This window comes from Linepithema humile, chromosome 1, assembly GCF_040581485.1.
Source record: "Linepithema humile isolate Giens D197 chromosome 1, Lhum_UNIL_v1.0, whole genome shotgun sequence".
Lineage (NCBI taxonomy): Eukaryota > Metazoa > Arthropoda > Insecta > Hymenoptera > Formicidae > Linepithema > Linepithema humile.
Genome location: NC_090128.1, coordinates 2,188,502 through 2,203,821, shown reverse-complemented (window position 1 = coordinate 2,203,821; position 15,320 = coordinate 2,188,502). Strand labels below are relative to the sequence as shown.

Here is a 15,320-nt window from a genome sequence, read left to right as displayed (position 1 = left end):
ATCGAAATTAATTTCAGGTACATTCGCTGCTAAAATTGACTTATAACTAACTGACTTATCTATTATTCGTTTAAGAAAAAATTTTCTACGTCTTCGAACTGTAAGGATTGTGGATGTGATTGGATTCTTAAGTCGTTGACTCTTGTCCGCGACATTGTTCGTCTAAATAAAAATCTAAATAAAAATCGCCCCTTTTCCGATGTTGCTTTTCCGGATGCCGTTTAGTGAGGCGTTGGAAAATAGTATACTTTTGATACGACCGATAGTCGCAATAAGTGCACTTGTATCTCTTTTCCTTGCCGCACCTCTGTTTATGAGTATACTTCGAGCCGGCCGACTTGAAGTTGTTGAAACATCTCTGACACATCTCTGGTACGGCGTGAAGAACCGGCAATTACCTGAAAAAGTGGAAGAAGATGAACTACTGTCCAAACAATTTTCTGAGCGATAAACTCACGTCGGGCCGAAATTATTCCAAAGTAATTAATTTAATCATTTAATGTATCCTCGACTGGATCGTCTTAATCAAGATGGCAAGCATCTGCGATATTCTGAATTCGCTACTTTTAGTCTACCTTCAGTCAGTCGTATTTGTGAATAGCTGAAATGACACAAAATTTTGATGCATAAAATAAATAACGGGACATGAAACAAAATATGAACAACTTACGATGCCACTTTGTGGCGGCATATGTAATGGAATTTCTTAATAAAGACTTTATGCCATTTGGTTTTTATGTCTTTTGTACGATTTTTTTATTAAACGAAAAGGTCCCATGCTATATACTTACAAAAATAAATTAATAAATAAAAGGAAAAAACGAGGCGGGTTACCAAAACAACGCACAGTGTTTATTTCAGTCGAATATTACAATGTCAAGTATGCAAGATGGTATATGCGACAAGGTATATCAGTCTGGGAAAGTGGATCGTAATATCAATTCGCTTTATGGCTGCATATGTCTCAGTATGTGTTTCCGTAGATTGTACCTTCTGTAAGACTTATAGTTGCAAATGCACGAAGCAAAACATTCCTTCTTAATACTTTATTCTGCTGATATTTCAGCCTGTGTTTGCTCTTATAGCATCTGTCGCACAACTTGCATTGATAACAACCGCGATGACTCTGAGCTGCTTTATGTATATAATTGATATTTATCGTAACAAGCTTCTCACACACGTCGATTATAAATAAAATAAGTAAAGACAAGAAATCAAAGAAAATGTCACACTCAGACTTCTATGTGGATACAATTAATCTTGATATAAATAAATTTTCTTTTTGAAAATGATTTCTACGTAAACATTTCTTTCATTTTTAAGATATAAAATAATTTTGATGGACTTGAAACTTATTACTAATGAGAATATATTTTATGTTTCAGGTAAGTTATGAGTTTTTTTTTCCGAAATCATAGTTTCCAGCACTCATCCGGTAAGCAAATTTTAATTTTTCTAATAAACACTTCGCACGAACACGAGAATAATTACACAAAACGGATTATTTCTTATGTTCTGGTTCACACAAAACTGCTCGTTCTTCACAAAAATTTATAGAGAGAGAGAGAAAGAGTCATGAGTAAAAATATATACCGTTCATAATGGAGAAATAAAATCTCAATTATCTATATGCAAATTTTTACGCATATATTCATACACGTTGATACACATAAAACCAAAATGAGAAATCTGTAAAAACAACCATGATTTAAAGTATATTTTATTACTCTTTAGTTGCCATCTCCTTCCATACAATTCTATGAAATTCTTAATTGCAATCTGTCCACAGATAAAAGGTCACAGAAAATATCAAAATTTTAATCAATTTTAATACATCAAATTTGCGCGGAAGCTAAATTCGTAAACCGTAGAAATTAGTACAGTTATTTGCACTGATATATAGTCATATTTTTTTATGAATATCGGGCAAACAACACTTGATAAAATTTCGTGGAAAAAATCGATCAAAAAGAAATTAGAGAGAAAACTTGTTCAGAAACAAAACGAAAGTTGATTGATTCCGATTAGTCCAGTTTGTGGCGTAGCATATGTCTTTGCAGACTGCTCCGCCGCAGAGTTCGGTAAGAGCAAAAGTCACAGTTGAATCTCGGCTCCTGATTGCACTCGATCCTTTGATGAAACTTCAACGCGCGCACGCTGCTGTACGCGCGTGGGCAATTGTTGCAGACGAACTCCCGACGAATGTTGTTCAGGGAGAGGCATGGTCGCATTACATAGCGGTACGACAGTGCTGAAAATACAAAAGAAAATCGAGCTGTTAAGTATGCGGCGGACATCGCGTACGTTTTTACGTTTTTCGTAGCAGAGATACGCTTATTAAAGTGCTATCACTTCAGCGTCGCATGGTGTGCTCTGCTCTGGCGAGATTCCGTGCGCATGTAAATGTGAACAAATTAACTTTTACTAATCCAAACTGGTTAACTGAACGCTTATTTCAAGCTTATTAATCAAATATTTTATTGTGCGCACAAGACTGCTTAACAAAATAATCGATGGATATTTATATGTAATTTTCGAGTCTTAGCAACTACGTTTTTTTTATTAGGACTCAAGTTGTAATATTAATTATATGCAAACTGCAAATACAAATATACATTTATATGAATAACACAAATTATTGATAAAATATATGAATTATCTTCAATACTGATGTTTCTAGTATATTCAGTGAACATCGATATTGCGTAACTAAAAAAGAGTAACAATGATTTTAGAGAATCTTCTTAAATATATATATATAATATTTTCATATATCAATAAATACTCAATTAATAACTTAGTACTAGTTCCATGATTAGCACATACATCTTATCTAGTATCTAGGAAAATACATATCAATAATATTTTTTGAAACTATTTCATATACTATTTGATATTTGACATATTATTACAATATAGAAGTTTTATTCTCTTTATAATATTTAAAAAGAAAAAAAATACTAGAATTCAAAATTAACGTAACGTATTTGTAATATATATTTTGAGCACCTTAAAGTTTTTAAATTAATCTATAAATTAATTTTAAAAAATTAATTTAAAATTAATTTAAAATTAATTTAAAAACTTACATATTAATTTTTTTAAAATTAATCTTTTTTAATTAATTTATAAATTAATTTTAAAAAAATTAATTTAAAATTAATTTTTTTTCACAAAGATACAATTATGTTATTAAATATATTAATAATTTATAAATGTACATATTCAAATTAAATCAATAATTAAAATAACAAAAAGTTATTAATAATATTAATATAATTTTCTTATTTTATGATTAATTCGTAATGTTAATATTTTGGTGATTAATTTTTGAATATTTTTGCTTCGATATCATATCAAATAAAGCAAATAAAATTACTTGTTCTGTATCGATCTTATATTTCTGTTGTGTGTGTATTCGGAATTCGAAACTGCTCAGCAGTTCGAGAATGTCTATTGTCTCGCCATCGTTGCGTTCTTTGTCTGTATGGACGTTTGCCAATTCGTCTGTTAAACGAAGTTCTCATTTTCGAAAGCGACTCTGGTACGTTATCTTGGTGAACGTTGTAATGCCTCTGTAGACTGTGCTTGTGCTTGAATTTCGCTTGACATATCGTACACTCGAATTGTGCTTCCTTGCCACACTCTAATTTCTTATGTCGCTGCAGAGTGATCATTCTTCGATACTGCCTGCCACAGGTGTCACACGGGTATGTCTGGATGACGCCAGCGAGTTGGTGATAGATAGCTGAAAACAAATATTCATTGGTTAGAATGATATCTTAAAAATGCTGATTGTGTCATTAGAGAAAGATAATCATGGCTCGCAAATTCAGGAACGTGAATAAACTAAAAAAACAGAGAAAAAAAAGGAAGCTTGCTTTATATTTGCATTCTACGATAACAAAATAATTTTAAGAATTAGTGCTTCTGGTTATGCTATTAAATTACGTTTTAACGTAATGTATTTAATGTGATTCTCTGCTTTTCACATTTATAATGTTTTGCAATACGAGATATTATTTTAGTGTTTTACTTGTCGCAATGACAAACATTTATTTAACAATATAAAATGATGAAAATGATGAAAAAACGTGAAAAAAATCCGTATCAGAACAGCACACCACCAAAACCACAAAAACCACAAAAAGACTGAAAAGATATTTCATACAAATATCATCAATGTGCTTTTTAAACGAGATTTGAAAAACTTTCAATTGATTTGTAATGTATTGACGCGATTCTTGCTCAGTGTGATACTTCACGATGTTTTTCAAAGTTCTACAATACTTTTAAACTATTTTTAACTCTCTAAGGTATCAGAAACAAATTTTTTGCAAGAAGCTCTTCAATTTTGTCAATGTTCTAAATACGGTATCATGTCGCGCCATAAAATTATCAATGGCCGGAGAGATTTCCGAAGAAATAATGCACAAAATCGTTATCACTAATAAAGAGTGAGAGGTGAGTTTCGGGTAAAAAGAACAAACACGTCGACTTTTAGAAAATAACCCGCAATAAAGACTGTCTCTTTATTAATAATATTAATAATAATAAGAATTATAATATTAATTATTTACTGATAATTATTATAATAATAATTCTTAATTCGCTTGATAAACCTTTCCAAATAAAAAGTAGAAGATAAAGAAGACAGAGCGTTAAATATTGAAGGTACTGCGGTGCAACGAAGAGGGACGGAGCGCGACGTGGTTCAGATCGCTCCCTTCTTGCCCGATACGATGTGAAAAACCTTAAACGAGGACTAAAAAGAGAGACGGAAAAAAAAAGTTGACGAAAAAAATATGTAAAACGCATACTTAAATATTAAGCGATAAGGATTCGGTAACAAGAGTCTCGAAATAATGAGGTCGATCGCGGCCGATCGACTACGCAGTGGCGAACAGCCGCCGGATCGGACTGGCACCCATGATGAAGATCATGAGGTCAAGAGCTATGGGTAAAGATGCAACGAGTATAACCTGCGTCGTCTCGCAGGCAGGCAGGCAGGTAAAGACGCGAGCGTGTTCGCAAATACTGATATCAAAAATACTAACGCGCGTTCCACGGCCGGACGTGCGTCGACTCTCAACGTTACTTTCGTTCTCTTTCTCAGTATCTCTCTTTCACCCGGCGTGTCTGTTTATATGTACCCCAAAACCATCACCATTTCTTTCGGCATCTGCGGATTCTCTAATTAATACGAAACCATTTTCATGAAGATTTCGATGAAGATTTGACAACATTTTTTCTTACCGTTCTCCCTCGTTTTTATTCTTTTGTCGATAAATTGTTTTTCACGCATCAACACCTGCGTTCTTTTCGTTCTTACTGCCGTCTTTTGCTCTTTGAATTCTTTTTTTGTAATAAATAAATTTTAAATTTTCTATCGCGCTAGAAATTTATTTCAAATTATCTGAAGTTTTATGATTTATTAAGGCTCCTGGATACTCGCCATGTTGAATCGTGACGTCAGAGGCGAGAAATGACACGTTAGAATTCTTGCGTGCCATTTTTAAATAAAAAGATATTTTGATGAAATAACATTATAGATCGCTTTAGCACACTTGTAAAATTGTCCGAAAACTACGCTTTTCCCTTAACAGTTAATAAACAACCATAAAATGAATGTGATACGATTCATATCGCATTATTTCATCAAAATATCTTTTTATTTAAAAATGGCACGCAAGAATTCTCAGCGTGTAATCCCTCGCCTCTGACGCCACGATTGCCAACATGGCCGCGGCGAGCCCAGGAGCCTTAAATCTGAAGATTATGGAGATCCAATCTCTGCGTATTAAGCAACTTACAATTAAAAATTCACAGGTATTGATGGTACTGAAAATTTAATGGCAAAATACGAGTCAGAGTCCGCAAATGAAAGGAATCGCGATAATTCCATGACACCCTATGTATGTATTTCTATATAATATGTATGTATAAACGTGTATATGCATATAAAAAATGGAAAAAACATCCGTATAATCCTATGAGTATGGTCCTGTGTGACGTGTCAAGCTGGTCGATCTCGTCGATCTGGAAAATTGTGTGTATTAAATACTGTCAGCCGTATTAAATGAAGAAAGATGCAAAAGTGAAATGTAAGTACCGAAAATCGTGATTGCATGTAAAGAATGCTTGTAAATTTTCTTGGTGACAAACAAGATAACAGTATTATACTGTTATAATATATGATATATATAGTACTGATATATAATATATAACAATATTAGTAATAACAGACATATACATATGTAATATGTATATCAGTAATGACAGATTATATATGTAATATAATATATTATCAATAATATTCGAAAGGAGCGTAAAGAGCCAACAGCCGGTTATTCGTGCGAAGGTTATCGTATATTAGCTTTTAACCATTATTACATTTACATTAAAACATGTTTTACATTAAAACGTATATTAAAATGTATATTAGTTTTTAACCATTATTACATTTACATTAAAACATGTTTTACATTAAAACATGTTTTAATGTAAATGTAATAATGGTTAAAAGCTAATATACGATAACCTTCGCACGAATAACCGGCTGTTGGCTCTTTACGCTCCTTTCGAATATTATTGATTTTAATCACCAGAGCCTGATACATCTATAATTTTTATAACATATTATATTACACACATAATATCTCATATTTGATTCACTAGATTCAATATATTTATGCATAACGAGACACACGACGATTGTTAAGATCATAAGATCGACCCGTTTGCACGTTCGAGCCCCAACAAGGCTGCGCTCGTAAATTCGCCTAAAGGTACAAGTGGTCCTTAACATTACATGATATGTCGGACGTGATCGCCGTGCTCTCCAATTATCGCAATCCTTAGAATTACGCCCGAGCAATCAGGCCGCGGAAAATGTGTCAAAGAATGAAATCGTAAAATTGTAGCTTTCTATGCGCGACGGCGATAATCGAAGATCACGTATCAAACGATCCTCATTAAGATATGAGCTGCTCGTTAAGCTCCTTAAAAAATTGTGAAGGAGCGGCAAAAATTACGGTCGAATAATTTGCTAAGATTGTATAGCTGTAGTCTTCCCTACGCTGTTCGAGACGCGCGTTGAAGTGATTGCGAAATGCGAATCTTTGTACTTTGTCGGGTATGTAGCGGAAATCTTCTTGCTATTCGTTGGTTTACTTCAGCGACACACGTCAGAAATGCTAACATTGGTTCGGGCGAATCAACAGTAATCTCTAGTGTATATATAAACCGTTCTAACGTTCGTATCCGCGATCGCGAGCACGCGAATCTGGAAGAACAGATAATTATTGTCTATTGTAAGCGGCTAAGTGTTCTCAGGTAACCAATCTTCCGGAGATTGTTTCGCGAACATCACCAGTAAAAACGAATACGCGACTCCGACTCGCATCCCCGGCTGTTGATTTCTCGTGGAAGGCACTTTGGGAATTCTCGTCGATCATTCGAACGAAATCGAATTTAATCGATGGAGGCTTAAAGACCTAAATTACACCGATGACATTACGAACCGTTTCCGCTGTTTACTCTTGCATTATGCGAACCACCTTTTTTCGATTGAATTATCAAAAACATCGCGTCCCGTGTAAATTATGAATACAATTTTGTCAAGCAACGTTTTTCTTTTTCAATTTTTGAAGAAAAAAAAAAAAAAAAAAAAAAAAACAGCTCCCCCGTGTCTCTCACAAACATTATTTTCTAGGTCAGTATATAAAAAAAAAAAAAAAATTGAAATAAAATTCGAAATACAAGTTACATAAAACTCGATCAATGTGATCGTTGGAATGTATTCGCAATTTTTGAAAAACAAATTCCGGACTGCCTTGATCGTTCGATTGCCAAAATCTGTGTAAAATCTCTTCAGCAATATGGTCGTGTAAAATCTCTTCAGCAATATGGTCGTGTAAAATCGCAACGATAATTTATACTGCATTCCTTAACGGTAGTATTCTCGATCGATCGGCGGTGGAAATGTCATCACGTGAGCTTAGCATACGAATTAAAGCAATAAAGTTACGCGAGCTACTAACTACAATTTATCACCAACCCCAACAAATAAAATTAAACCAATAATGTATCTTTAAGTTCCTTAAGTAACCCATCGTCTTACAAATAAATTCAAACGCTTTGGCCCGTATTCTCGCCGCGCATTTCTGAACGGCTCTATCGATTTCTTATCTCACATTAACATCGAATATGATCTACCTGTTAAAAAATAAAATTTAAAATCGGACGGTTACATTTAGCATTAACTAATTAATTAAAAATGAGATTACGGGTCTTCGTAAAATTTCGCACAAAAATCGAATGCGAGGCGCGTGAAAATGCTGGATTCTCGTCGAGGTTCTGTGAAAAATATAAAATTCTAGAAAAATATTTTCAAGATATTTCTTCAAAGTCTGCACAATTTCTAAAAAACTGACACGCCTCAGTGGCATACTTTGCAATAGTATCTTTAAAGATTAACAGATCTACAGTAGTGAGGCAAGATTATAAAATGTGTCATTAAGCTCCGTAAAAATAGAAAATATTTTTTATCTTATGTTCGATTTAACACAAACAGCTTTTTTACTTTAACTCCACAGGCACCGTGTTATTTCAGAATAAAAGTGAAAAAATCCAAATATACCGAATGTGATATACGCGTGTTCCATCATACAGTGCGATTACTTTCCTCAGATATTTGAAACATGCTATTGTTCAAATATCGTGCCTCTAAAACTTGATTGGAAAAGTGAAGATAAATATTCACACGAATTAAAATACTTCAGAAGTAGGAAAGATAAAAAAATTTTGACATTACGAAGAATACAAATTTTTACAGTTAAATCATGAATCAAGAATCTTGCGCAAACGCGTTCAGCTCGCAAAATCGTTTAGAATCGCGATCACGCGAAACGCAAATCGTCCTTTACAAGGGTCGGAAAGAGAGAAGCCGCGAATTCGAGAGCGTCCGCGCACGACAATCGCTCCTCAGCGAGAAAGTCTACAACGCGCGCGTGGCGTTGGGATCTTCTAAGCGTTCTCGTCGTAGTTCTTCTGGTGATGCCGCTTGAAGTGCACGGTTAGGTTTCCGCGTTGTCGCGCCTTGTACGGACACTCCGGGCATTGGAAGGCCGGCGGTTTGCCACCGCACTCCACCGTTTCGTGGCGACGCATCGTGCTCTTCCAGCGGTAGCCCTTGCCGCAGAAGCGGCAACGGAACTTGCGCTGCTGCTCGTGCACTCCCGCCATGTAGACGAAATGCCTCGGGTCGTGCGGCTGCGGCAGCACCTCGAACGAGTCTGGAAATACGAGCTCACGTGCGGACGCCGTGTCGCCGCCGCCGCCGCCGCCGCCGCCGCCGCCGCTGCTTCCGTCGTCGTAGCTGTTGCTGTCGCCGCCGGTGTTGTTGCTGAAGCGCCTGTTCGCCATGGCGATGTTGGCCCGCGTCATCATCGTCGGCGCGGATGCACGGTGGCCCTTCTTGGTCGCTGGCTTATAATCGGAAGGACAACGTAGAAGAGACAACAGCGCACCCATTTCTGTAACAAGGACCCAGCGCCGACGGGGGCGCGAAGGTGGTAAAGAGATTAAATCTTTGAAGAAGATACAGTTGGCTCGCTCGCTCGCTTCGTCGCACGGTTTGCACGACATCCTCACTGCTCCACGCGGTATCGGCGAAAATATAGAATTTCAACGTGTGCAAGAATTAACGTTTCCGCCGATTCCGCGTGTCGAGTTCGACGTTTGTCTCGTCAAGATCATGCTTGTAAATATATGGCGAAGTTATCTCACTGTCGTCATAATTGTTGGATTTTTTTTTTAGAAAACACTTTAACTCATATATAGGAACTCGTGACTCCGAACTTGGTCGTTTTTTGTGAAATATCTTTGCCACGGATCAAGCATGATTTGACTCGAGAACCGTAGAAATGTCGCAATGCACATCGTGTGATTTTACTGGACGACGACGAAAACGAAAGAGGACAAAAAAAAAGGGGGGAAGACAAGGGGCGTTCCGTCGATGTATGAATGTGCGATTGGCAGAGATCAGTGAGATTAAAACCCGTAACCAACCCAACACACAATGTATCAGCCAATAGCCCCGAAGATAGATGCGCCCAGGAACAAATTTTGCCAAGGATATGAGTCTAATGTGAAGAGGCGTGAAATAAACTGCACGAGACGGGAACGACGAACAAAGAGGAGGTCTCAAAAACATTCTTTTACGCAATTTGAAAGTATATTGGCGATTCGCGACAGAAATCAAAACACAAATCAATGATGTCAACGATCGGACTCCGTTAAGATTTACTTTTGCGCATAGCCCCTCCTCATGCTCCAGCTTTCCCCTCTCGACTGAGAGGACACCAGTTTCCAACCCTTCAAACAAAATACCCAAAAACAGAATGCAACGCGAAGTGAAAACGATTTCGCGGTATATTGACCCAGTGAGACAAGATCAATGAAAATGATTCTTCTGTATGCTGGAGAAAATTTATATAACACAAAACGCGATATATATAACAATTAAATGTATACAGGTGTACATGTACATGGGAAAGGAGTGTATCGACGTTTATGTATATTATACACAAATCAAAGTATCCGTGAGGGCGAAACAATGAAATAACAAAATCGATGAGAGTATAGTCTATATTCTGCTTGCACTGCATTATTTGTCGATGTCCCATAAAAAAAAAACAATTTTTATATATATATATATATAAAAAAAAAGAATAAACGGTTTCTCTGTCTTTTTTTTTTTTATCACGGTCAAATCCCGTGAACGGCGAGCAAGTGTTTGTGCAGACTGCTCTTCTGGATCAATCTTCTTCGGCAAATCGGACAAATAAACTGTTTCTCCTTGCCGCACTCGTACTGCAAGTGGCGATTCAGCGAGCTCTTGTTCTTGTAGCTGCGCTCGCAGTACATGCAGGGAAAAGGCTTTTTGAAGACGACAACGACGGCCTCGGAACGACCTGAAACAGAGGGTCGCATGCGACATCTTAGTATCTGCTCTGACGATCTACGAGCGACGATCGTGTAGAATATGTACTCAGCTACTTGAATTTTCGGTGAAACGGCTTTAGTCCTGGATCGTTGATTTAGGACGAGGAGAGGAGATCTGCATCTACTAAAGGAATATACTTACGTCACATAATAATTCGCTAAACGTAAAGATAGCACAAATTGCTCCAAGCTCGGCGGTAATCTGTGAAAAATCATCGTATCAATCAAAATGTTTCTTCGAGGAAAATGATGTCTAAAAAAAAGGATAACGTGTCGGAAGGAGTGGGAATTCTTGAAAGAACAGGAATATTAAAAAATCGTTCTGCAGATAATGACATAACAAAATCAGAATCTCAAATGAATTCACATGTGCAACAAATAAACGGAATAAATGAAAAAATAGCACCTGTTTTTTTCGGATTTATATCATCAACAAAATAAATCCAAAATATATTAACAAAATAATAAAAATTGAAAATTTACTCTTTCTTTATATGTATGGATACATATATATATCCATATATATATAGAAGTGTTAATGTACTTTTAAATTTTCTCTCTAAGCGGTATATTAATAAAGTCTCGAACAAAAAATACGTTATATCGTCGCTTAACTAATCATTAGCGACTAGTATCACTTGTTATTTTGTGCTCCTTAACGAGTATAAAGCACAGTCATTGCAAAATTATATTATATTTAGAATAAAACATTTATTCTTATAAAAAATATTTACAAATATTAATTAACAAATGTAACAAGAAAGAGAGTTCATGTGCGATTCCGATCGTCTTCGTTAATTCTTCACTCGACATTCACTTGTTGGTATTGTACATCATCTTGTATTGAATCTGCCGAATAAATTCGCCGTTGCCAGAAATGAGGAGAACCGGCCAGCACTCCGGGCTCTCGCGTATATGTCGATGTAGCGATTTCTTCCATTTGTACGTCTTCGAGCAGGCCAGACAAGTGTTGCAGGTGTCTGAAAAAGAAAACAACACGTAGACCCGTCAGCGACTTCGATTAGGACACGCAGGAAACATTGATGTCTTTCGGACGAGCACGAGCAGATCTCGGCTCAATTTTTAATTCTCATAGCACCTCTCCTTCCATGTACATAACTTAATCTCTTTCGTTCAATAGATGTCGATTATCTGGATCGTAGAATTAAACAGATATAATACAAACAAGTATGTACAATAAGTTAATCAATTTTTTTTAATTAATAAATCATACTGAATACGATTGCGTAGTTCAAACGATAGAAACAGTGTAATGATAAATCGGGAGAAGTTATTGTGGACATTCAATTCTTTGCTTTAATTTAGCAATTAATGAAATATAGCAATACAAAGAATTATGTTTATAATATATATTTCGCATGTGAATTAATTATATAGATTTTTAATAAAAACGTTTAACAAAATTATTTTCTTCATAGAACAATTAAAGTGAACATAATGTTGTCGCAACATTTTCTTTAGGCATCATTTGGCACTTTAATCAAGCCTTTAAAATAAAATTTTCAAATCTTAAGGTTGGTATCAGACCTACATCAGACTTCAAATATTTATTTACAATGCGTTCACAGTGTCATTATATGCGCCATTATATACGAAATCACGTCAAAGTGTATATTATAGTACAATGTACGCCTTACATTAGAGAAATGAGTGATTTCTATTTAAAACGCTTAATGACGCTTGAACACACTAAACGCGCGAAACATCGAAAAAACTCCCATTTTCATTTCTGTCTTCGAGCTATTATGAGTCTCATTGAAATCCGCTGAACTGAATTTATTTTTTTTACGGAATTTATTTGCTGTGAAGAAAAATGCAAGGTATATAATTAAAACAAATTTTTTAAAATTCAGTATTCGCCATTGTAACAACTTAATTATAAAATCTAAGCATTGTGATAAAAATTGACTTTGAATTATTTCAATCGAAATCGAACTTTCCAGTTGCTCATGAGGTGTCGGAATTGTCGTTCGTTTATTCATAACAGGATAATTAACAAAAATTGGAATTATTCCGATCGAAACCGCTTTCGAATAGACACATAATAGCTGCATAGATATCACAGGAATTATTGAACTTATCATTATATATAACGCATTTATATATTTCAAAGAGCTGGAAAGATGGACTATATTGTTTCCCAGAGCTATTGAGTAACCGTAGATAAGTTCTTATGAACCTCGCGCATTTAGATTTCGTCCGCGATCAAATCTTTGTTGTGCTGCGATCGCATGTGCTTCAAGAGATTGCATCGCAACTTGGATTTCTTTGGGCAGTACAGGCATTGATACTTCGGTGGTTTTCCGCATTCCTCCCTCACGTGTCTTTGCAACGAGCTGTGATACACGTACATGTTTCCACAGATGCTGCACATGTACTGAGAGATCGCTTGATTTCGATGAAGACTGCCTGCAAAGAAAAATCACATAGCTATGTTAATACAAATCGCTCAGCTTTATTCTTCGTTTCAATGGTCGCTGGTATTCATCAAGAAATAATTAAAAACACATAAATATCACATACATAATAAACATAAATAACACATTAAAAATAATAAAAATAAATAATACATACAAAAAATATTATGTACTTCAAAATTATTTCGCAAAGATTTACACAAAGCATTAATTCTATTTTTCTCAAACACGTTTTTCACAATTAGTAACAATAAAAAAAAATATTTAGCAATTTGTACAACATATTGCAGTTGGAAATTAATTGAATATTGGATTATTCTTTTCATTTAGCATAACAGTGTATTACAAAAACACTAATTAAATAATGAAAAAAAGTTAACAAAGATGTGATATAAAATTGTAAATAATATTTCAAAACTTCCATTTTCGACAATTTTTGGTGCCAAAATTTTATTTAGAATCAGTCTTCATTCTGCGCGAAAATATTTCGTGTCAGATTAGCATCAAAATTAATGTCAAATAGCTGAAAGTTGAATATCAACGACCAAAATTATCCTCTTGTGCCTGCCTGTTAATGTTTGCTTCGTAAAAATACATTAGAAGAAAGGAATACACGCGGAAAACCTAAATTTCTTTTTCTCTCTCCACAATAAATCTAGAAAGTATATCTTTTCACATGTTACTGTCATTCTATTCTGCTGACGGTTTAGTCTTTCTTCGGCATACAGACAATTTTTAAGGATTAAAATAGGATAAGCGCGTGAAATAAATGCGAAAGCAAAATATAAAATTATGACGAACAGCGAACTTTCATGCAATCATTAGTAAATTTCTTGTTATTAATCTTAGAAAAAGCGACGCATATAATTATTATATGAGTATTTGCTGCTTAATTAATAATCCTTTCGAAACTTTTTATAAACAAAATTTATTTTTATAAGCATAGACTTTTTATCTTTATAAGCACAAGATTTTTGTAACAAATTCTTTTTCTTTTTTTAAGAATGCCGAACACTGCGTATTTGCGTTTATTTAAACCTTCAATTTCCCAAAAATTTGCCTTTAAAATATATTTTGCTTCAATGCTCAATATAAATGATGATATTAGAAACAAGTGTCAATTTTTACAAGAAGCGTTTTATAAGGAAAATGTTATAATGTAATGAAAATGATATTGCGTATAGTATTGGCACCGCATAATCTTCTCAATTTAGAAAATTAAAAGTCAGTCTGCCGTATAATTTTCTACATTTTATATCAGACATACAATAAATTAAAGCGTATTTTGTTAAACAATTTTCAATTTATTTCGTAAATTGCAAAACTTAACAAAAGAGATTGCCCATTTTGATAAAAAGTATAATGGAAATCAAAGAAAGATATATATGTGACAAAAATCTATCATAAACATATATAACATATTAACATTCAATATTTTCATTTATACCCCTTATAATCTTTATAACATTCTATCGTCGAGAAACAGGATTTTACGGGGGGTATTGCCTACATAATTATATAACAATATAATCTATTAACATCACATATTTGCGTTAATATTAGAACAATAAATTTACTTTGGACAGAAATAAGTGCTAAAAGATACGAATTTTTATAAATTATTCAAATATACGGCATAAAGTCTGACCCTTCAAACCATTTTCAACATTACAACAATGGAACACAATTTGAACACAAGTATTATAAAGTATTAATAATTTACAATGTTGCAAACAAACGTGATGTTATACAACAATTGTCGAATTTTAGAATATTCATTTGCTTGTAAAAGAAAAGCGTTAACGTTGATGAAGGCGATCGCGAAGTGGATAACAGAGTCGTTTCTCTCATTGCCGATGATTAAATCTTAGCAAC

The 15,320-nt window shown here is 34.6% G+C and overlaps 1 protein-coding gene across 8 annotated transcripts in view; it reads right to left on the bottom strand.

Moving 5' to 3' along the window:
- Nucleotides 1-15,320, bottom strand: part of lola (longitudinals lacking) — a 205,232-nt gene that overhangs the window by 65,274 nt on the left and 124,638 nt on the right. The window contains exon 7 of one of the 8 annotated variants that reach the window (XM_067348302.1): nucleotides 1,705-2,251. The exons of 6 other annotated variants lie outside the window; for them this stretch is intronic. In XM_067348302.1, coding sequence (XP_067204403.1) covers nucleotides 2,025-2,251 — 227 coding nt within the window. In that variant the 3' untranslated portion in view covers nucleotides 1,705-2,024. Of the gene's footprint in view, nucleotides 1-1,704; nucleotides 2,252-2,541; nucleotides 3,749-15,320 lie in introns of those variants that run through there. One more of the 8 variants, XM_067348270.1, reaches the window with a different exon arrangement.